The 23,275-nt window shown below is 35.9% G+C and overlaps 1 protein-coding gene across 1 annotated transcript in view; it reads left to right on the top strand.

Annotated features, from left to right (window-relative positions):
• The window catches only part of Lrrc7 (leucine rich repeat containing 7), a 284,370-nt gene that overhangs the window by 116,550 nt on the left and 144,545 nt on the right, over positions 1-23,275 (top strand). Inside the window, exon 6 of the mRNA XM_013020506.1 lies at positions 9,768-9,831. Within this exon, the coding sequence (XP_012875960.1) occupies positions 9,768-9,831 (64 nt within the window). The remainder of the gene's footprint in view (positions 1-9,767; positions 9,832-23,275) is intronic.

The following is a 23,275-nucleotide window of genomic DNA, read 5'->3' on the forward strand; positions in this document are numbered from 1 at the left end:
TTAAGTTCTTGTGACCTGCTAAATGACTCGTTTTATTCCAAGGCCTGAGTTGGAGCTAGCAGCTCCTCCGAGCTTTGTCAGCATCCAAGATGGAGATCACCGGTGCTGGGGGGGATGGGTGGCCTTCCCTCCTCTGCTCCCTGAGAAGGAGTGAGGACGTCGGGCTTCTACTCACGCCGAGTCTTAGTTCCTGGGTCATCTCTGGTCTGCGAACTGCAGGACGAAGATGTCTGCTCCTTGTCGGTTCTTGTTGGTGTTGAGTAGAATCCTCTTGCCCGCTGCGTCTGGCTCCTTCGTCCCGGACTCTCTGTGTGAGCGCTCAGGTATGGCCACGGCTGCTGGCAAGCACTCAGATGTGTCTCCTTGTCTTGGCTTCCCCTCACTTGTCTAACTCTCTGTCCTGTGATGGCTCACTTGGTGTGATTCTCTGGCTTAGGACTGTTCCCTGGAACTCTAAAACTGCTTTCTATGCGAGAGCTTGTTCAGATTCCAGCTTCTCCTCTGCCATCTTCCCGGAACCTCTAATTTCTTATAGTTTTTTAAATTTTGACATTACCAATATATTTTTTCCTAATCAACAATAAAACTAATTAGCTGGGAATACAATGGCTCTTGCCTTAAAATCTTGACTACTCAGATTTCTGCAATATGGTGCATCAAAACCACTGTAGGCAGAAAATACTGCTAGACCTCATTTCCAAAATATCCAGCCAAAACAGGGCCCTGGAGGACAGTGCTGGTGGCTACCTTCTATAATCCTGCTCAGGAGCCTGAGATCTGAGGATTGAGTTTCAAAGCCAGTCCAGACAAGAAATACTTAGCTCCTATAAACCACCAAAAAGCCAGAAGTGAAGCTGTGACTCAAGTGGTAGAGTGTTAGCCTTGAGCAAAAAAGTTCAGGGGCAGTGCGCGAGCCATGAGTTAAAAGCCAGGATAGGCACAAAATAAAATGCCAGACTGTGGGGCTTAAGTGGTAAAACAGCCAAGTGAACAAACCAAGCCCAGGGGTCTTAGTTCAAAGCCTGGTACTAGCAACGAGAGAGAGAGAGAGAGAGATTTATAACATCTGACTTTTTGTTTTATTTACTGATCTATATTTACTTATGTAGCTTAACATTCTCTAAAACTTCAAATATAGAAAACATGTATTTCAATTCTCAGTACATTTTGTTTGTATTGTAACTCAGTCACCAATTATATGACTATCTTATAAGTAACTAATAAACAAGTGTATTTGCAAATTCTTCTTGCTAAAAGAGAATTCTGAGAAAAAAGTGACTTTTTAATAGTAGGTATATTGTTTTCTGTTACAGAGTTTCAAGATAAGTAATTCAAAGTTAGTTTTGCATCTTAATTATATCAAAAGCCTAAGGGTTTTTTTTCCATTCTCTCTCTCTGTATCAATCCTTTTCAAGTTGGCTTTCATCCTTGGATTTATTATCTCATTGTTGTACAGTGTCTGCTGTAACTCCAAACAACACATTCTCATCCAACCATGAAGAAAAGAGAAAGAAAGGAGAACCAGGGAGAGATGTTTTCATGCCTCACTTTCTCTTAAATCAGGGAAAGTAAATCTTTCTTTGAATTTCTCCTACAGATTTTCTCTTGCTGTTCCACTGCACAGAACTGAATCATATGTCAGCCGCTTAGCTAAAAAAGAGGTCTTGATAATGATCATTTTTCATTTTCTGTCTCTGTAGTACAGGAACAGTAGTACAGAAAAGGGGAAAAAACAGGCAAACCACCATGACTATCTTGACAGATTATTTTTTAAGGCCCTCATCTTTTAAAGTTCAAAATCTCTGACATTTGAGTATTAGTGTTGTATTTATGTTGTTCATTAGTCAGAAAACCAACTGCCTAAGGTCAAATCTCTGCAAAAGTACATGAATATTAAATAATATCTATAAAACCCAATGTAACAATCATGATTTCTAGGAAGTACTGGCAGGATACAGTGATGATACAGTCCTCCGTGTGGTTGTGGTTGTCTATGTGTGTATTAAGGGAGTCTCTTAGAAAAAGAACCTATTTCCTCCCACTTATCCACAGGAGTTACAAAACAGCGCAGTTCTTAAGTATCTTTCAGGAGCATCCAAAGGTCTTCAGTGATGTCAATTACATTTTCTTCTACTGGAAATGGGCAGAGTTATAGCCAATTATGTTTCTCATCGCTTTTGATTGGACTGTTGTAGTACATATGAGGAGACTGGGGCCCTGCAGAGCTGTCCTCCACAGAGATAATTGTCAAAGTTCCTGATTACATAGCATCTTTCTCCCCACAGAAAGTTCAACAGGGTTTACAAGTATGATTATATCTTTGTATTATTATCACGAGCTAGAATTGCACAATAATTTTCGGTCAATTCATCCTGTGCAAATTTTAATGCAGGTACAGAGTGAGTGAATACTTGTTTCTGCCTGTAAGCTCAAGATAACTACAAAGGTAGTGAAGAGATGCAGGCTTCTTCTTGATATTAGGATATCTTTTCTTAAAAGATGTATCATAGAATTTGTCCTGGCTGCTGTTCTTATGGCCCAGTTTTACTTCATTCTAGTCTACTTTAGCATGGAAGCTACAGTTACCTTAAAAGTTTACTTGTGAGCTTGTTCATTCTACCAAATCTTTCATTAACCTAGAAATCGGTAGCTATAAGAAAGTAAACTTTCACAAGAAGTCATAATAAAGCTGGCTACATTTTGAAATATTGAGTATTTGAAAGAAAATATAAATACCCAAAATATGTGAGAATTTGAACTTGAGGTAACTTAGATGTTTTAAATATTTATTAAAATAATTTAAATATCCTAAGGAGGAGCCTTTTGATGGATAACCATTAATAAACTTGTCTAAAAAAGCAAATCTTCCCAACATACATATCCAATTTGTTATACATGCATCTAGAAGATACCAGAACCCAGTATTCTTACGGGGAAAACTCAAATTAAAATGCCGAAGGGTACATAATACCTATACCTGTGACATTTGTTCAAGTTGTAATCATAAAGGGAAAAAATGATATAAAACAAGGATTCATAGAAATTATATTTTATTTACCCATTGAAAGCTTAATTCATATTGTTTTTCTGGTTTGTATAGGTATATTACATGTCTTTATAATGAGGTGTGTCAATAGCTGTGGTTTCAAAGCAAGATAATTTCCAGGTTTTCTAGTCTTTATTACTTTGTGCTGTAGAGAAAAAAAAAGTATATAATTCTATTTGAAGACAAAATTTATTAACAAAGGAAAACCAAAATAATGGATATTGTCAGGTTTATAATCATAAATGCCAGTATCTATTAAGCAGTTCACTAAGAAAAGCAAAGAATTGCCTTAGATTCAATAAGAAAGAATAATCAGAGAAAAACAACTCAGAGTTGTCCTGTCCTTGTGCCATGAATAGCCACTAATTGGAGAAAGTGTCTGAGCACATTTAAAAGACAAGTTAAAGCTGGAATGCATAAGCTAATGCCAAAAGCCTGCAGAATCCTGCAAGTCAGCAAATTCAAGTTACTGCCTGAAGTTTGTGGAAAAACAACAGTCCTGCCAACGTTCTGTGACTTCAGAGGTTATCGAACATTTGAATAGCTAAAGCCTCTGAATCACGTAAAAGGAAAATCATAGATTATACTATTTTATCAAAGTGAAAGATATGCCAAGATATTTCATTGCTTACCTTCATGGCTCCAATTGGAATCTTTGTAATTAGGTAAATGCTATAAAGTAATAGCCTGATAACAAGGCGGTTAATTTTTTAAAATGCAACTAAACGACAGCATTGAAAGCAAATGTCCCTGACTATCAGTGAAACATGTACCCAAAGAAATGAAGATTGCAAAAGTGTTTCTGATAATAAATATTCTGAGTCTTTGATTTATCTGCCATAATAAATAAATATTCTGAGTCTTTGATTTATCTGCCATAGTTATACTCAAGAATTTAAAAACTTACATACAAGACAAAAGGTATAGAAATCAGAAACAGTGACAAGGGAGAAAAGAAACAAAAACGAAAAGCAAAATACCAAAAAAAAACCCTCTGGTTTGCCTTTCTTGGAGTTGATTTTGATACACATCATTTTATGTGATTATATTCACATAGCTATTGAGCTATTTGATCCTCAGTTGCTTTCACTGTGTGAATGTTCAGATTCCTGTTTAATTTATCATGTCCAAGGGTAATTTTTGTCTTTTACCATCCATTGTGTTTACTTGTAGATTTATAGTCACAGTCTAATTACCACAAATAAGGGAAACCATAGTTTTTCTGTTTAGGGGAGGCTGAGGAGGAGAACAGAAATGGAGGGACAAAAGGTGAACAAATGCAGCAGTGATATTCAGTAAACACTATATTGAAAATGAACTATTCAACTTGTAGGGGAAGGGTTTAGGAGGGAAAAAACCTGGAAGAAAATGTGAGAAGAGTCTAACTCCTTTGTACATCACCCTTGCAATCAAAATAAATAAATAATAAAATAAAATTTTAAAAGAATTAAAAAACTTCAGTGTTCTTAGGGACTACAGTTGAAACCTAATTTTAGAAAGTCATCTTATATAGGGTTTTAAGACCTGGTGCACTAGGTTTTTGGACACTATGGTTTGTCATCCTGGTATCTAGCATAACTGGCTTCTTTTGAATTAAGTTTTAATGTCTATGTTAACATGTCATCTATGGTGCTTTGTCACAACTTCGGGGGTACTGGGAAGTAGAGACAGAGGTCACAATGAACAGCAGAGACTGAAACATTTTCTACCTAGCTCTTCAGAGGTCATTTGTTGACTTCTAGCAAATACCATAGTAAACTAGAGAAGAGATATTTTTCATTACCATATTTATATTTAAACAAGGAGCAAGGCAAACAAAGCAAGTCAGATTCAGATATCTGACCAACTGTGGGAAATGAGATGAAAATCTGAGGTCAAGCCTGTCACCAGTTTACTGTGTGATGTAAACCAAGGTGCCAATTCTCTTTGTATAAGAAGTTTTTCCTCTTTACTGAGGTCTGGGTATAAAGTCAAATAGCAAACTATGTGCGCTTTCAGGGAGATGTAAATTGGATCAGGGAACTGTGTCTAAAATGATCATAAATTCATGAACCTGAAGTAAATATTGAGAGCTGAGGCACCAAGCTTAACCCATCAGTGTCAAGTGGGCAAGTAAGAATGGGCGAATCAAGCTAATACTTGTGTTTTCACTGAGTATATAGGACTATGATTTTATAAACTGACATCAACAAGTATTTTGTTTCTGAAAATAATGAAAGGAGGTAGGGCGGGGGGGGGGTAGGAGGGGGAAAGCTTGTTCACAATCTAACAAATGTCCTGTAGAGCAGGAGAGGAGTTCCTTTGTCACATGCACGGGAACTATTCTAAATTATTTCCATCTGTTAGACAATCACAAGGAGTATTTTGTATATGTTATCTGACAAGACTTACCATTAAATCAACATTTCTTCCAACAACTTTTCCCAAAATATACTATTTTAAGTCTTTAAAATGGTATGCATTTCCCAGCCACCCTTCAGAATACTTTAGGAGATGTTGATTTAAGCAATCTCTTAAATCTAAAATCTGAAAGCTTTATGTTTTGTTTTGTTTTTTGAATTATCCTTAAGTAGTTGTACAATTCAACATGTCAATTTTTGTTTTTTATTATCTTTAATTGTACAAAGAAACTACAAAGCACTTACCATGTGTTTTCCTATGTCAACTGTTTTTTATTGTATATATTTTTATTGTAAAAATACTGTACAGAGGGGTTACAGTTACATGAGTAAGGTAATGAGTACATTTCCTATCGAGCATTGTGATTTCCTCCTTTGTTTTTTCCCTACCATCCCTTCCCTCCTCCTCCCCAACTACTCCTTCTCCCCGCCCCAAGTTATTAAGTTTGTTTTCAACATAGTGTCTTGTACATCTCATTGTTACAATGGGTCAACCTATATCCTTATTTCACCATTTTATTTCCCTTCCCCTTCCCAAGTTAGAAATATATATCTATATACATATATATAGATAAATAAATATATAGATATAGGGGCTGGGAAGGTGGCTCAGTGGTAGAGCGCTTGCCTTGCATGCATGAGGCCCTGGGTTCGATTCCTCAGCACCACATAAGCAAAAAGAAAAAAGCTGGAAGTGGCACTGTGGCTCAAGTGGTAGAGCGCTAGCCTTGAGCTGAAGAGCTGAGGGACAGCGCCCAGGCCCAGAGCTCAGGCTCCACGACCAGATCCCCCCCCCCAAAAAAAGAAGAAGTAGACAATGCACACACATACTATGTTCATATTCCTACTAATAGGTAAAAGGAGAAAACATTTGATAATACCCAGGAACAATTTAATTTTTACAGCTCTGGGGTGTTAACTGATACTTAGTGGACAGACTTATAGGTGCTTCAAAGTATCCCACAGTGTAGGTAGTCCCCCAAAATAAACAATAATACCCCAATCAAATTGTACTGCCAAGCTGAGAAGTATTACATCCCCAATGTTCTCTTTTCTAGCACTGAATGTAGGACACTGGGTTTCCTACATTCTCTAGTGGGTATTTTAGAATTTCTTCAATTTTGACCAAAAATCATTTACTTCTTTGAGAATACATGTCTATATCTGATATACTATTATCGTAAGATACAATTCCAAGTATGTGGATTATATTGCAACTCCAAATGTATTCTTTCTGTATTTTCATTCTTTTCAATGTGCAAATATATGTGATTCATTTAACAAACTTTTCTAAAACCCAATGCAAATGTCACCTCTTCCTGGATTTTTTTCTTAATTACTGAATTGTTAGTTGTTCTTTCTTCTGAGTTCCTGTAGCAATCTATACATACTCATATTCTTGTACTTATCACCCTATGTAGTCATTATTCACTTAAAGGTCATTTCCATTTAGAAAATAAGCCTTTCAGAATAGAGGCTGTGTAGGATGTGCTAAATACCCCCACAGTATACTGGGAACCCCCAGTATCAAAGAATTAGGCAGCTCAAAATGTCAGCAGTGCTGAGGTTGAGAAATCCTGCATTTCAGAAATCTTTATAACTCCAGTGCCCACATGTACCTTCCATAAAAACGGAGTACAGATGATTAAGCAAATGAATGAATGGTCACAAAGAACACGAATGCACAAATACCATGAGTTCTATTCTATTTTTTCTGACAGGCTTATTTGATTGTATCGTCATAAAAATTAAAACTTCATGCATATGGTCATCTAAAAGAAAAATGAGGAAGCATTTGACAGAATGATTATAGTTTAGTAATAAGCATATGAACAAAAAAGCAATAGGCCATGTTATAGACTGTCCACAATCTAACCACTTGTGGGTAAGTGAAAAGAGCCTTTTATAAAGGGGTGAAATATAGAAACAATATTCAATGCCATCTTTGAAAACAAAAACAGCAATTTCATACTGAATATCTAAAATGAAAGACATTATATTGGAAAGAGAGCTTCAGAAATGGAAACATATAATCCTAGACAAAAGTAATGATAGCAAGTGAAAATTGTTGTAAAGTGGGATTGTAAAAATAAAATGAGACTAAATTTAAAAAGAAGTAACCTTATAACATAACTTAAGGGGGTCTGGGAAGGTGGCTCAGTGGTAGAGCACTTGCCTTGCATGCTTGAGGCCCTGGGTTCAATTCCTCAGCGCATAAGCAGAAAAATAAAAGCCGGAAGTGGCGCTGTGGCTCAAGTGGTAGCGCGCTAGCTTTGAGCTGAAGAGCTGAGGGACAGCACTCAGGCCTTGAGTTCAGGCCCCACAACCGGACCCCCCAAAAAATAACAATAAAATAAAATAACTTAAGGTCCAAGAAATAATTTAGAAAGTACCAAGGGAAAGTTCCCCCTTCCCTAGCAAACAAATTTCAGTTCCAATAGGAAGGAGAAGAAATTATGCCATAAAATATAGCATGTAGGTAATGAAGTTATGAGCCAAATATTTCAAAAGTAAGAGTCCAAGACTAGAATAGTCAAAGAAAAAAGTTCACAGGGGGTCTAGAGGCTGCCGATTCCCCACACAAAAGAAATTGATACTTATTGTTTCCTTATACATGATCTTGGTCAGTCTAGAGTTAAATAGGCATGTTCAATATAGAAAGAAAGTGGCTGTCAGAAATAGGAAATGTTTCAGGCTTGACAGTCTTATGGTCCCTGTCCCAGGTGCTCAGTTCTATGGTTGACATGCAAAAGCATCATAGACTATCTGTCAACAAATGACCATGCTATGCTCTCATCAAGCATTATTTATTGAGAAATGAATGAGTAAAGGGATATTAAATGGAACGAAGGTTTTAGCAAAAGGTTTTACACTAAGAAAATTCATACCAAAATCCCCATGTTGTTCAATCAAAGGGTCTCTTCTCTGATCTATCAGCAGCTTTCATTGTACTTTGTCAGATTTGTCTGCCTTGAAATGCTTACTTCATGCACTTTATACTCCTGTGATTTTTCTTCTAGGACCCTAGTTACTTGTCATTCTTTTTAGACTCAACTTCACAACCTCTTGGACCTATTTTCTTCCCATGTACACTCACTATGTTGATGATCTCGTAGCCTCACAACTTTATATGCATTTCTATGCTGCTAAGGTCAAAATGTCTTTCTTTCTTGGACTTTTTTCTTATACCCTAGACTTGATTGACATCTCTGGTTGGCTTTTGTTTTGTTTTGTTTTTCCATTTTTAAGTCCCTGATAATGTCTGAGTTGCAAGAGTATTATGTTTGATGTTGATAAAAGCCAAATAACTACTGGGCGCTGGTGGCTCATGCCTGTAATCCTAGATAATCAGGAGGCTGAGATATGAGGATCATGGTTCAAAGCCAGCCCAGCAGGAAAGTCCATGAGACTCTTTTCTCTGATTAAACACCAGAAAAACAGAAGTGGCACTGTGGCTCAGGTGGTAGACTGCTCAGCTTGAGCTGAAGAGTGCAGGGGCAGTGCCCAAGCCCAGAATTCAAGCCCCACAACCGACAACAAAAAAAGAGCCTATTTTAAAGAAGAAATTAAGAAATTCTAAGATGTAGGACCAAGATGCTTCAAGACTTTCTTCCTAGATAGGACTTCGTAAGAGTAATCTGGGTGATAGGGAGACCACATCTTGCAGAAAACACCATCTTTTCATGTTTTCTGTTTATTTAAGAATGGTTTGGGAAATGATGACTGTATTTGGAGTATGTTAGTGTACCCTAACCTTTGACACAATGTTTTGCTCACAGTCTTTCAAATAGTCAGAAGTATTGCAGCATTGAGACAATACTTATAGGGGACAAAGACCACTTAAATTTGTCTGTAATATAATTTCATTCAGGAACAAAACTGATGATTTTTTTAAAGCTCTGTATTGTAGAGTTTTAGAATGCTTTCCTAAGAATTGAATTGGTTCTCAAAACAATGATGATTCTTAAAAGTATACATTATGAGATTTCACAGCAGACCCCCTCCTAGCATAGATATTTAACCAGGCTTTTGTTAAACAGCCAGCCCTCTTTTTCAACAATATAGTCTCATATAGGAACCAATGCTGTAGAAGTTCATGATAAGCTACCAAACAAAGGCCGTCAGGTTGCAGTTTGTGTACATTCACATTTATTTGCAATTTTTGTCTTACGGAAGAATAATCCTCATTTTTGTGTACCACACAAATTTTGTATAGTCTACAATTTGTGTCAGATGAGCATAACAAAAGACTTGAATATGGTATTTTTTAAGTAATACATCATATATTACCTCATAATACTATGTTTCTTCCTCTGTTACAGGTCAATGCACAAACTGGCCCAATTGGAAAGACTTGACCTAGGAAATAATGAATTCAGTGAGCTGGTAAGCAAATGCATTTTCTAAACTTGATAAATGCACTCCAAGAGGTCATTTCTTATGCTATCTCATGGGAACCTCAGTTTCTAAAGCATTGAGTGCCTATTTACATCTGCTAAATATAAAAACAAAACCTTAGATTTAAAGTGATTCTTTTACTATATCATAGACAGTGAACTTAATAACACAGCTTTCACTAGAGAAAAAACTTGAGATTGAAACAGATGTAAGTTATCTGTTTGAGCACCAACTACACTGCAGGAACCATGGAAGTGTGTTATATATTTATGTCATTTAATTCTGATTTACTATGCTACTGTTTTAATTCTATGGAAATTAGCTTGAAGTAGTAGCTGACATGTGTAATTATTATGTGTCCAAGCATGGATTACACAGATTTGAGTCACTCCAAGTATCATCAATGTCCATACCTTGAACACATCCCCATTGGAGGCTGCTTAGTGTCATTGTATGAGAGCTGTGATTCTTCCTGGCATTGTGTACCTAATTGTACTGACAGCATCTTTCTAATGCACAGGTGTCACTACCTCACTGCCAGAAAGTTTGGCAGAATTCTTCCTGTTTCTTTTATACTCTGGTTTTCTTTAGAACATGTCTGAAGACCAAAATCTCAAATGCAAATTAGAAAGCAAATACTCCTTTATAAAATGGCCCAGATTTCTTTATTCAGAAGTTTCCTGTTGTTTATCTTCAAATTCAAAAATCCAATTCACTTAAAGTTTCAAATTCAAAAATCCAATTCATCTTTCTATCTCAGCTCTGTTGCTATGAGATTTAGGGCAACTCATTTACTTTATTGATAAAATGGAAGATGTAAGTGGTTCCTACATTATAAGGCTTATGTGAGAATTAAGTAATACATTACAAATCCTGGCAAAAAAAGGAATTCAATGAATGGAACATATATAAGGTAGACAGGGTTTAATTCAACTGTATTTTGAGTGTCCAAAGAACATTAACTTTGACCATAGCCAATAAAAATTTATTTTTACCATAGCCATAGTATTACTTGGACCATAGCCAATCAAGACATTGCTCCAACTCTATTAGCTATATACTAATGGACTAAAACAACTTTTACTTTTCTTTGATTAAAAGCTTAATCCTTTTGATGCGTTAGAGGTCCCTTTACAGAATGTTCTTAGAGAAGGAACTCAAAGGTGTAACTTCCCTGAACATTTGCGATACTATTTATGGAAATGAGTTGCAGGCAATGGAAACGTGTTTTTTTGTTGTTTTTATTGTTGTTAGTGGTGGTGGTGATGGTGTTTGTTTTTGCTTTTTTTTTAGGGGAGGCAAAGTGAGCACAGAAAGGGAGGGTGGAAGGGTGAACAAATGTAGTCATGCTATTCCGTTTACAACATGTGGAAAATGACCTATGTAACTTGTGGACAAGAGAGGAAGAAGAAACTGGGGGAAAGAAAAAGAAAGGGTGACATTGTCAAAAGGAAGAAATGTAGTTATTACCTGACTTAGGAAATGACAACCCCTCTGTACAACATTTAATAATAACAATAAAGGTTATATAATTTTTTTAAAAATGAAAAAAGAGATCCATTTAGGTTGTATTACACCCCCTTAAGTATTCTCAGTCTCTCATGCATCCTCTCTCATTCTCCCTTTCTCTGCTTCCTTCTCTCTGGTGGAATTCGAGTCTGTGCTAAGGAAGTGACAAGTTTGGTGACCTGATTTCTCAAGGAGGTTTACAGGGAATGCTGGGAACACATGCTGGCATCTGAGCTGTAGTCTGAAGTTGATAATGTTTCCTAGATTTCATTATTAGTCCTATCCTGAGGTCAGCTTTGGGGCTCCGGTATATGCTCCCTGAGAGCAGTAGCCACCTCCCTCATGCATGCATTGCCACACTGAGCTCTCACTGTCCTGTCCTCATTCCAGCACAAAGCTTGGTGTCTACCCCAGTTTCTGTTGGGATTGTACCTCACCAGCCATAATGTCAATGATAACCCAATAGCCAGTTGGCAAGGCCACATGATATGCAAACTGAGACAGGCAAGGTAAACAGAAACTTCTGAGCTCCTCTTCTGCACATTACATTTACTCTCTGTCTTGAATACATCCAGTTTCCTACAACTTTGCAGGGTGGCCATTTCCCAAATATGAGGGCAGGAGACTATTGGGTACAGTCATGCATCACTAGCATTTTTAAATTCTATTTTGCTTTATTGTAAAGGTTATGTACATAGGGGTTATAGTTATCTAAGTAAGGTAATGAGTACATTTCTTGTCAGTGTTACCCTCTACCTCATTTTCTCCCACTTTTCCTCTCCCCCAACTTCCCTCCCCTCCAAGTTGTAAAGTTCATTTCCAACGTAGTGTCTTGTGAGTATTGCTGCTGCATTGATTCACCCTTTGTCCTTTGTCTCACCATTTTGTCATTCCCCTTCCCTTTGCCAAATCAGATAAATGTATATACAGGACACAGGGTACCAAAATTAAAAACAGCAACAACAGGGGATAAATCAAAGGGGAAAATGAAAGAAAAAAGAAATGACTTCACAAAGTACATTTTAAAAAAACAAACAATAGAAAACTCTGAAAATGGCAATATTTACAAAAAGCTATGCAATTCAATGCAATACTCATCACTAGCCTACCAACATTCCTTAATGAAATACAAGCAGCAAACCAAAAACTCATTTGGAATAACAGAAGACCCCGAATAGCAAAAACAATCCTCAGCAGGAAAAACAATGCTGGAGGAATATCAACATCAAACTTCAAACTCTATTGTAAAGCCATCATTATAAAAACAGCTAGGTACTGGCACATGAACAGGCCTGAGGACTAATAGAATGGAATTGAAGACACAGAAATGATTCCACAGACCTATTGCCATCTCATCTTTGATAAGGGAGCCAAAATCATCAGATGGAAGAAAAGACAACCTCTTCAACAAATGATGCTGGTAGAATTGGCTATAAATGTGTAGAAAACTGAAGTTAGATCCTTATATATCACCCTGCACCAGAGTCAACTCCAAATGGATCAAAGACTTTGATCTAAAAGCAAATACCCTGAAAATATTACAGGAATGGAGAGGGGATTCACTAAAGCTCCTTGGCACAGGTCAGAACTTTCTAAATAAACATCCAGAAACACAACAAATCTAAAAAAAAATGGGTAGATGAATGGGATTGCATTAAACTACAGAGCTTCTGCATGACAAAGGACATAGCTAACAAGATAAATAGAAAGCCCACAGATTGGGAGAAGATCTTCACTAGCTATACAACAGACAAGGGCCTCATATCAAAAATATACCTAGAGCTCAAAAAATTAAACTCCCCAATAACAAATCCTCAAAGAAACAACCACCCTATTAATAAGTGGGCTAAAGAATTTAAAAGTGACTTCTCTAGAGAGGAAATGATAATAGCCAATAGAAACATGAAGAAATGTTCAACATCTCTGGCCATAAAAGAAATGCAAATCAAAACCACACTGAGATTATACCTTGCCATTATCAAGAAAATACATAACAGATTCTTCTGGGGATGCGACCAAAGGAAACACTACTATCCCGAGCATCTTTAAAGGAGATGTTTATTAATGTGAGTAGATAGACTGATGATATCTGTAAACAACAGACAGTATAAAATTGGTAGTTGATAATAATAGATATTGGTTGATATGGGAATCCCAAGCTTCCCTACAGACAGATATTTTTCATCTAGTGATAGGAAAAAGATAATACGGTGGATTCAAACAGGTAGATTTGGCTGTCAGCTCTCTCACTGACTAGCTGGTAGCTTCAAGTCCGTAGCTCACTTTCTAGCTTCAGTTTCCTTATCAATAAAATAAGGCTATCAATCTCATCTATTTCATGGGCATGGGGGAAATTTTTCATGCAAAAGATACAATCTACATCTCAATTACCTTTAGTTTTCAAGTATTTTACAAGTTTCTCATATAGATATATGCAAATAAGTGTTTTATTGTAAAGATTTAGGTCAACAAAGATGCATAGAATATGCTTATTTTATGAAAATAAAATTACTGGAAGTAAATTTAAAATTACTGGCTTTATGTTTTATGGTACCTCAGAAATCATCACCTGAACAGAAACAGCTTTTTTGTTTTTGATATGATAATATTTTAGGAAAGGTGCAAAAAAAATGAGTCTCTTTTCCTTTATTTTTCATTTGCATAGGACTTTTTGATGATGCTCAGCTCTTTGAAGAGTATAATCATGGAACTTTGTGTTTCTAATGCTAAACTAGTGGTGGTATTAGTCATATGTGTGGAATAGGCAGTTGTTTTGTGACAGGAACAACTTTTAATGAGAAAATGAGAGAAACTGTGCTGACAAGAGGACTTAAACAATACAGGCAAAGATGGGATCCAATTCCATCCTACCAGGTTATCTTCTGATGATTTACTTAGTATAACACATGAAAGAGATAATTGGCAAGGAGATGACTGTAACGTAAAAGACAAAGGCAAAAAATAAACTTAGAATGTGCGAGCCTGATAAAAATGGAATAGCTTGAGAAGATTATAAATATCTGAAATGAGGCTTGAACTATAAATGTATACTTAGAGATGCCATTTTAATTCTGAAAAATTAAACCAATTAGCAAAAATCCTAAAGGAACATTTTTAACAGCAACAAACACAGAATATATTGAACAAAGTTCTAGGAGTAGCATAGATTTAATCTTTTATCAGTTCTGCTCAATATAAAACAAATTCATTAAGAGATCTTTATAGTTAAAAGAAAAATAGTTATTTATATATATATATAACTACATATATAACTATATATATATATGTGTGTGTGTGTGTGTATGTGTGTAAACTCAGCCAGACTCATAACTGTAATCCTAGCTACTCAGGAGCCTGAGATCTAAGGATCATGGTTTGAAGCCAGCCTGACAAAAAGTTCTTGAGACTCTCATCTCCAATAAACTAATCAGGAAAGGTAGAAAGTGGTGCTGTGGTCAAGAGGTAGAGGGCTAGTCTTGAGCATAAAGAAGACCAGGGACAGTGTTCAGATCCTCAGTGTTCAGATCCTCAGCTCAAACCTCAGGACCAGCAAAAAAAAAATCATCTGAGATCCCATATTTATATATAACCATTGTTAATAGTTTTGTATATTCTCCCTCATTAATTCCTTTTTATAATGTTAAATTACAATTATTCTGAAGTCAAAGGTAGGACACTACTGGGATGATGTGCGGCACTGGATAGCATTGGCCCTTAAAAATCCTCTCCTTTATTGTGGGTACAATGTCCTTTTAAGTGTCACAGAAAGTTTTCTGACCCTCCCAACAGTTGTAGAAAAATCAGGGATACTGAAACCATTCAACTATCAAGGATCTAAAGCCCTAGAGTAGGCATGGCCTCAAGTAGTTATATCTAGTGAATTCAGTCCTTTCTAGTCTGAACTGGTGGAGCAAATATTATTATTATTATCATTTTGCTCAAGGCTAGCACTCTACCACTTAATGCACAGCTTTACTTCTAGATTTTTGGTGATTATTTGGAGACAAGTATCTCATGGAATTTACTGACCAGGTTGGCTTCAAATCTGGATCCTCAAATCTCAACTTCCTGAGTAGCTAGGATTACAGGCTTGAGCCACTGTGCCCAGTGCCTATTGATATTTGAACCCTCCATTTCTTTAAGTTTATTGAGGTTGTACTTTTACTACTTTGATCCAGTAATGAATTGTATTGAGATAGTTCTGACATTAAGATCGACTTTTTGTTTCTGATGAAGACATCAGGATTATATTATAATCACAACCTTCTACATATATATTAGTCTGTACAACTATTAAACATTTCCTGAGATTGAATAATTTAAAGCCATATCCTTAAAAGGAAATCTCTTTCTCCCCATTCTGAAGATTAGGAACCCAAAGAGAAGGCACAGGCAAATCAGGATCTGGTGAGTGGCCAGTGTTTCTGATTTTTATGGTGGTGCCTATTGCCGTGTCCCTACCTGGTAGAATGTAGAAAGAACCTTCTTTTATAAGGGCCGTAATATATCCATGAGTTTATCATTTCTAAAACACCTCATGTTTATCTGAAAACTACCACAATGAGCATTAAAGTTCAACATGAATTTTGAAGAATAGATCATCATATAAACTGTTCAATTCTGTTCAAGGTTTATTAAAATCTACACTGTAACATTTGTACACACTAGTCCCCTACACACCATGCGTCCTTGTAATTCACTAATTTTAGAAAATTATCAGCCTTTGTCTTTTCAAAATTGACCATTTATCTATTTTTTCCTCTCTCCTGCTGTATTTAGAGTATGAATATAAGTGCTTTAGATACTTTAGATAATTTAATCCACTATTTTATGCCTTTTCCATGAAAATGTAATCGTGAATTTTAAAGTTATCTCATTTCCTTTAAGATATTTTTTTCCTTCCTACTTAACATTGTCCAGTATTAATGCTCCAGGATTTGGAAGCAGGATGATGAATATCATTGTGAGAATATTTTTGACATTTTTGGACTATCATGTGCAATTTACTCACAGAAATACTTCTAAATTTTAGAGTACCCAACTTTTGGGTTACATAGCAACACATGGTTTTAAAACAAAACCTCTATGTGACAGCAGCAAAAAAAAGTCAAGAAAAAGAGAAATAGTCTATGTGTAATTTAAAAAACCACATTTAATTTAAGAACAATGAAAAGATGGGTTAAATCTACAAAATCAGAGAATTCATCAAAAAACGAATAGTGCTAGAAGCCAGTGGGTCACACCTGTAATCCTAGCTGAGATCTGAGATGAGAAGCTAAGATCTGACTATCGAAGTTCAAAGCCAGCCTGGGCAGGAAAGTCTGTGATATCGTATTTCCAATTAACCACCAATTAAGCACTGTCCCTGAGTCTTTATGCTCAAGGCTAGTGCTAAAGCTCTAGATTCAAGTCCCAGGATGAACACATGGGCACAGAGACAGAGAGACAGAGAGAGAGAGAGAGAGAGAGAGAGAGAAAGAGTTCCCTTACCATTTAAGACTCTGTGTTTACCAAAAATATTTCATAAAAGTAATCATCCATATATATCAGAGTATATCCTAGGAAACTTCTTCATAGAGAAGCAATAAAATAGTCTGTACTCTAAAAGTCACAATACTAAAGATTACAATAAGGAAGAATTTTTCATCTTAATATGCAAATGGATTTTGTTTCTGTTTATTTTTCTCACTGGATTTTATGGACTCATAAAAATTTCAGAGACAAAGTAAATAAAAAGAAATTTTAGACAGAGATATTCTAATGGGTACAAATTGAAACATGCACCAATCATATGAAATATATAAGCAATATAAATGTATTTTCATAGAATTTTGTAAGGCGTGAGTTTGAAATTGTTTAGCATGCTTATGCCTTAAGTGGTACTGAAAGTTGATTAGAATTAAACTCATTTTATTAAAGTATTGTAGTGAGGTTCCACTCCCCTAGTTTTCCCAAGGTGTCCTTGCTTTCAATTACCTATGAAGCATGTCTAATAGGTTTTTTTAGGAAAAATAATGATAAACTTATCTGTTTTCCAGCATTTATTTCTTAACTACTAAGTCCAAATAAATACTCCTTGTCTCTCACCTGTATTCTTAGCTACTCAAGAGGCTAAGACCTGGAGAAATTTAGATCCAAGCCAGTAAGAACAGAAAAGTCCTGGAGATTCCATCCAATTAACCAGATAAATGCCAGACTGGAGGTGTGGTTCGAGAGAATTAAGCAAGAGCATGAGGCCCTGAGTTCAAACATGGGAGGAAACCCAACAATTAAGATCATAGAGAATATATATATATATATGCATATATATATGCTCACAGATATTGTCAGAGGATATTAATTTATCAAGAAAAATGTAAGACTTGAAACTTATTTTTAAAGTTCCTGAAGACACATAAATCTTTGTGTCAATCAGAAGCCTGTCAGAGGATGGAAACTATACCAATTATTTCACAAAGAAAACTTAATATGAAGAATAATTAGGTACTGGAGAAATAAAGGGGCCAGAAGGCAACATGGAAATATTGTAATGATAATGACTCTGGGAAATAGACAGCACTCCTAATGTGGGAGGAAAGTGGGAAGGATGGCTGAAGAATGGGAAGGTGTGGCTGGAGCCATGAGGAGGAGCACCCACCAGCTGCTGTTATGGCTTGGCAAGAAATGACAAGGCTGTCCTAACCATATGGGAAAATAAAATGACAGACCTAGAACAGCTGCTGTCACTTGTGTTTAGTGTCACTACAGGGTGAAAAGATTGCTGATCAAAGCACAAGACCAGAAGTGAACAGAAAAAAACAAATCCCTTCTTCTTACAGCCCTAATGTCTCTCTAGGGTACCTGATTAATAAAGCGAAACATAGAGACAGTGGTTGAAAAGGAAATGTGTTTAACTCCACAATTACAGAGTATAGAAGAGAGAGCTCACAGCTCAAAGACAATAGTTTAATTACCATCAAACTGGTACTGTCTTTTTCCAGGCATTTTTATTGTATTTTATTTTATTATAAAGGCAATCTACAGAGGGGTTCCAGTTACATAAGTCAGATAAAGAGTACATTCCTTTTTAAATAAACTCTCCCAGTTTTTCCCTTCTGTCTCCACACACAAGTTCTATAGTTCATTTGTAACATAGTGTCTGCTGAGTACCATTGCTGCATTTGTTCACCCTTTGTCCCTCCATCTCTGTACCCCTCCTTAACCTCCCCAAAGACATGTAAGTGAGAAAGCAAGACAAAAAGAAAAGAAAATGAAAATAACAATAAAAACCTTTTATTTCCATTTCCTGGAGTTCATTTTAATTAATATTATTTTAAATGATCAGATGCACATAGTTATTGTGCATTTGTGTAAGAATATCTTCCTTTGGTTCTCACTGTGTGTGAATGTCTAGAGACCTGTAAAAGTTATCATCTCCCAGTGTAATTTTTTTTTTTACCATCCAGTGTGTTTACTTGTAGACTTACAGGCACATTCTAGCTACACAAATGAGGAAACATACAACCTATGTTTCTCTGGATCTGGCTTACTTCACTTATGTAATTTTTCCAAGTATTTCCATTTCCTAACAAATGGTACAATATAATTCTTTCTGATGGATGAGTAGAATTCCATTGTGTATGTGTATATATATACATGTTATATATATATATATATATATATATGTATGTATATATATATACACAAAATATGGTATCTTTTTTTTCTTAATCCATTTGTTCATTGAGAACTATCTGGGCTGATTCCATATCTTAGCTGTGGTAAATAATGCTGCAATGAGCATGATTGTGCTGGTAGCTTTAGTGTGTTTACCTTGTTTGTGTTCTATTAGATAAATGTCCACATAAAGAAATGTTCATCATCTCTAGCCATAAAAAGATGCAAATCAAAACAACATTGAGATTCCAATGAGATTCCACTTACCCCAATTAAAATGACTATTATCAAGAAAACTAATAATAATAGATGCTGGTTGGTTTGTTTTTTTTTTTTTGTGGTCGGTCATGGGGCTTGAACTCTGGGCTTGGGCACTGTCCCTATGCTCTTCAGTTCAAGGTGAGCTCTCTACCATTTGAGCCACAGTGCCACTTCCAATGCTGGTGTGTATGTGGCCAAAGGGAATTCTATTACACTGTTGGTAGGAATGTGAACTTGTTCAATCACTCTGAAAAGCAGTACAGAGTGTCCTCAAAAGACTAAACATATACCATATGACCAACAATTCCACTCCTGGGCATTTATCCAATAGATTGTTGTATCTAAAGAACAGATAAAAGAAATGTTTTGATAGGCATAGAAAGCTTTTTCTGTTCCCCCTGGCACCTATATCTTTTTGAGTGAATGAATGAGTCATTTGAATTAAAAACAAACAATTCAGTTCTACTCAGAATCACTTCTACATAAGTAAGAACATGTTAATTCAAACTAAACAGAAACTAACAAAGGAAGAGGCAATACTTTTATTTATCTGAAAACAACCATCTAATCAAAAGCTATCTTTTGAGGTATCAATTTCAGTTTCATTCTTCTAAATGAATGAAAATTTTCTTGGTGAAGTTTTAAAGGAGAAAATTGGTATTGTAACCAAGTCATATATGTGTATTCCTGTTAGGTGGAATTTGAAAGGAAGCCTTGATGAATCATTCAATTAAAATGCATTTTTGGACTGAAAATAATTACAGAGACACTTCTTTCAGAGAATGATCAAATTGGGATCACCATTCTCATCAAAGCAACATCTGTTGACCTAGAGTTTTAATAAGCAATCTCCACTGTCATACACATAAATAAAGAAACTTGTTTTCTTGCTTTCAAACTTTCCCTTTCCTGGCAATTAAGTAAGTCATCTTTATGTCTGTTTCCCGAGGAAGTGGTTTTTCCCTTATTATCTTTTCTCATTACTGCAATATCATGACTGGTCCCTATGAATGAGATTAATTAGCCTTTCCTTCCATAAAAGGATTTTTCTGAGGATAACTTTATTTCAATATAGTCAAATTCTGTGATGATTATGCAAACTGTCTCAACCTAAGAAATTAGAAGATAAAGTGTCCCTTTACAGAATCAGAGTAAAGTACATTAGAGTTCAAATTTATAATCAAGACTCCACAAAGAAAATGGGATTATGCAATCACAGAGTAAACCCAAGAGAACATTCTTCAGTTGTAAATAAAATTTTAACAAAATAGGTTTAATCTTAAATTATCAAAACAAATATTTCTCATTTCTGTGCTGAGATAATAATATCTAGATATGCCATCTGAAATTAAATTAGTAGAAAAACACTCCTTGGTTTCAGGTTTTACACCAAACTAGAAGACAGTAGAAATGCTAAATAAAAATTTAAGAAAAAGGGGCTGGGAAGGTGGCTCAGTGGTAGAGTGCTTGCCTTACATGCATGAGGCCCTGGGTTTGATTCCTCAGCACCACATAAGCAGAAAAAGCTGGAAGTGGTGCTGTGGCTCAAGTGGTAGAGCACTAGCCTTGAGTTGAAGAGCTGAGAGACAGTGCCCAGGCCCAGAGTTCAGGCCCCACAACCAGCAAAAAAAAAATTAAGAAAAGGTAATAGAAAACGTATAGGTAGAAGAACCAAGGAAGCTTCACTGCAAAGGTGACATGTTAATAAAAACCTAGAGGAGATACAAGAATTGGTCCTATAAATATATAGGTGGAAGATTGCTCCATGCAGGAAAACCAAGTATAGCCTAATATGGGAGGCCACATATTCCTTACTCCCTTGCATCAGTTCATTCTCTGCTTCTGATAACAATTTCGCTCCTATGTTCTCTGACCCTTCTGCTTTCCTCCAATTCATGGAGTACCTTCAGATAATCCAGAATAGTTTCTCTATCTCAAAATCCTGAAATTGATCATGCCCTGAAACATTGCTTTCCCGTATAAAGCAGGCTATTCATAGGCAATGGGAATTAGGACTTGGACATCTTTGTGGATCCATTAATTGGTCCACCTTAACACTCAAGAAAGCTAGATATGGGTAGCCTCACACCTGTAAACCTAGTTACTCAGGAAGTTGAGATTCAAGATTGCATTTCAGAGCCAGCCCATGCAGGTAAATCTGAGAGACTTTTTTTCCCAAGTAACCAGCAAAAGCCAAAAATGGAAGATAGACCACCAACATTGAGTGAAAAAGCTAAGGAAGAGCACAAGCCCTAAGTCCAAACCTTCAAACCCCACGACCAGCACAAAAACAAAAACAATAAAGTAGTTAAGGTTGACTTCAACATTGAAACCTAATAACTAAAACAGGAAATTTCTATTGTAATAGATTGTCAAAATGAGGATATTTTTATTCAATTCTTATCTCTTTTAAATTGGGTAAAAAATGTCTCTAAGTGAATGGCCTGATAAAAGATAAGATAAAATGTTAAGATTCGTTATGTCCTTTTATATTACTACATAGTAAGGATTCTTTAAATATTTCATTGTATTTAAATTTTATTGTAAAGGTGATATACAGAGAAATTAGTTACGTAAGTCAGGTAATGAGTACATTCCTCATTTTCTCCTAAATTTTCCCCCCTAAATCCTTACCCCCCTAAAGTTGTAAAGTTCATTTCCAAGATATTATTTAGTGAGTATCACTGTTGAATTGGTTTACCCTTTGTCCCACCATTTCTGATTTCTCTTCCCTTCCCCAAATCAGATAAACGTGTATACAAGGTAAAGGGTACACAAATAAAATTTTTAAAAAAACAGTGACAACAGGGAATAAACCAAAGGAGAAAAAAGAAAAAATCAGCACAATAAAAATTCCATTTCTTGGAATTCATTTCAATAAGCATCATTCATATGGCCATATGCACACAGCTATTGGAAATACTTAGAAAAAGTTAGATTAAGTGAAGTAAGCCAGACCCAAACAAACACAGGCTGCATTGTTTCTCTCATTTGTAATAAGTAGAATATATCTATAAATCTACAGGTTAATACAATGTATAGTAAAAGACAAATATTTATTTTCTTTCTTCCCATCTTCTTTATCTTCCTTTCTCTCTTCCTTTTTTAATCTCTCCCTCCTTCCCTCCCTTCCACATTCCTTCCTTCCCCCTTCCTTCCTTCCTTCCTTCCTTTGTTTCTTTCTCTCTTTGGTTCTTCCTTTTCTTCCTTCTTTCTTTTTTTCTTTTTCCTTCTATTTCCTTCCTTCCTTTCCTTTCTTTCTTTCTTTCCTTCTTCCTTTTTTATCTTTCTTTCTCCTTCCTTCCTTCCTTTCTTTTTTCTCCTTTCTTTCTTCCTTCCTTCCTTTCTTTGCTTCTCCTTCCTTCCTTCCTTCCTTCCTTCCTTCCTTCCTTTCTTTCTTTCCCTCTTTCCTTCTTTCCTTTTTTCCTCTTTCTTATCATACCAGTACTGGGGCTTAGGTTAAATTTAGGGTTTCATACTCTTGCTTGATTTTCTTGCTTATGACTGTCACTCTACCACTTGAGCAACATCTCTGATATCAATTGGACTTTTTACACCACATATGTAAATGTAAGTGTTTGTTGTAATTACTGAGTATCTTTTGTCTCAATGTGAAGGACTCCCTTTAGCATTTCTTGCAGAATCTAGGAATGATGAACTTGTTCCATTGAACAATTCCAGCTGTAAAGTCTTTCTTGCCCAGTTCTATTTTCTCATGAATTTTCCCTTGCCCCATTCTTCCTGGATAGCCACTCGTGGGGCTCCATATTGACTATGGTGAGTAAAAAAGCAAGTATCCAAAGAAGCACATATCATTGAATTAACACCATTGAGAAAATGGACAGCACAGAAAGGCCCTTCTTTAAATGGCACACCCCTAATTTCCAGGCTGTTGTCCATGCTGGATTAATCAATGTTATGATTAATGTGACAAGTACCTGTTATGAGGCCCTGTGGTTGAGTTCAAATGTCTGCAGAGTGCACCTAACCCATCTTTTCCAGCCAA

Source organism: Dipodomys ordii, unplaced genomic scaffold (assembly GCF_000151885.1).
Source record: "Dipodomys ordii isolate 6190 unplaced genomic scaffold, Dord_2.0 Scaffold51, whole genome shotgun sequence".
Classification (NCBI taxonomy): Eukaryota; Metazoa; Chordata; class Mammalia; order Rodentia; family Heteromyidae; genus Dipodomys; species Dipodomys ordii.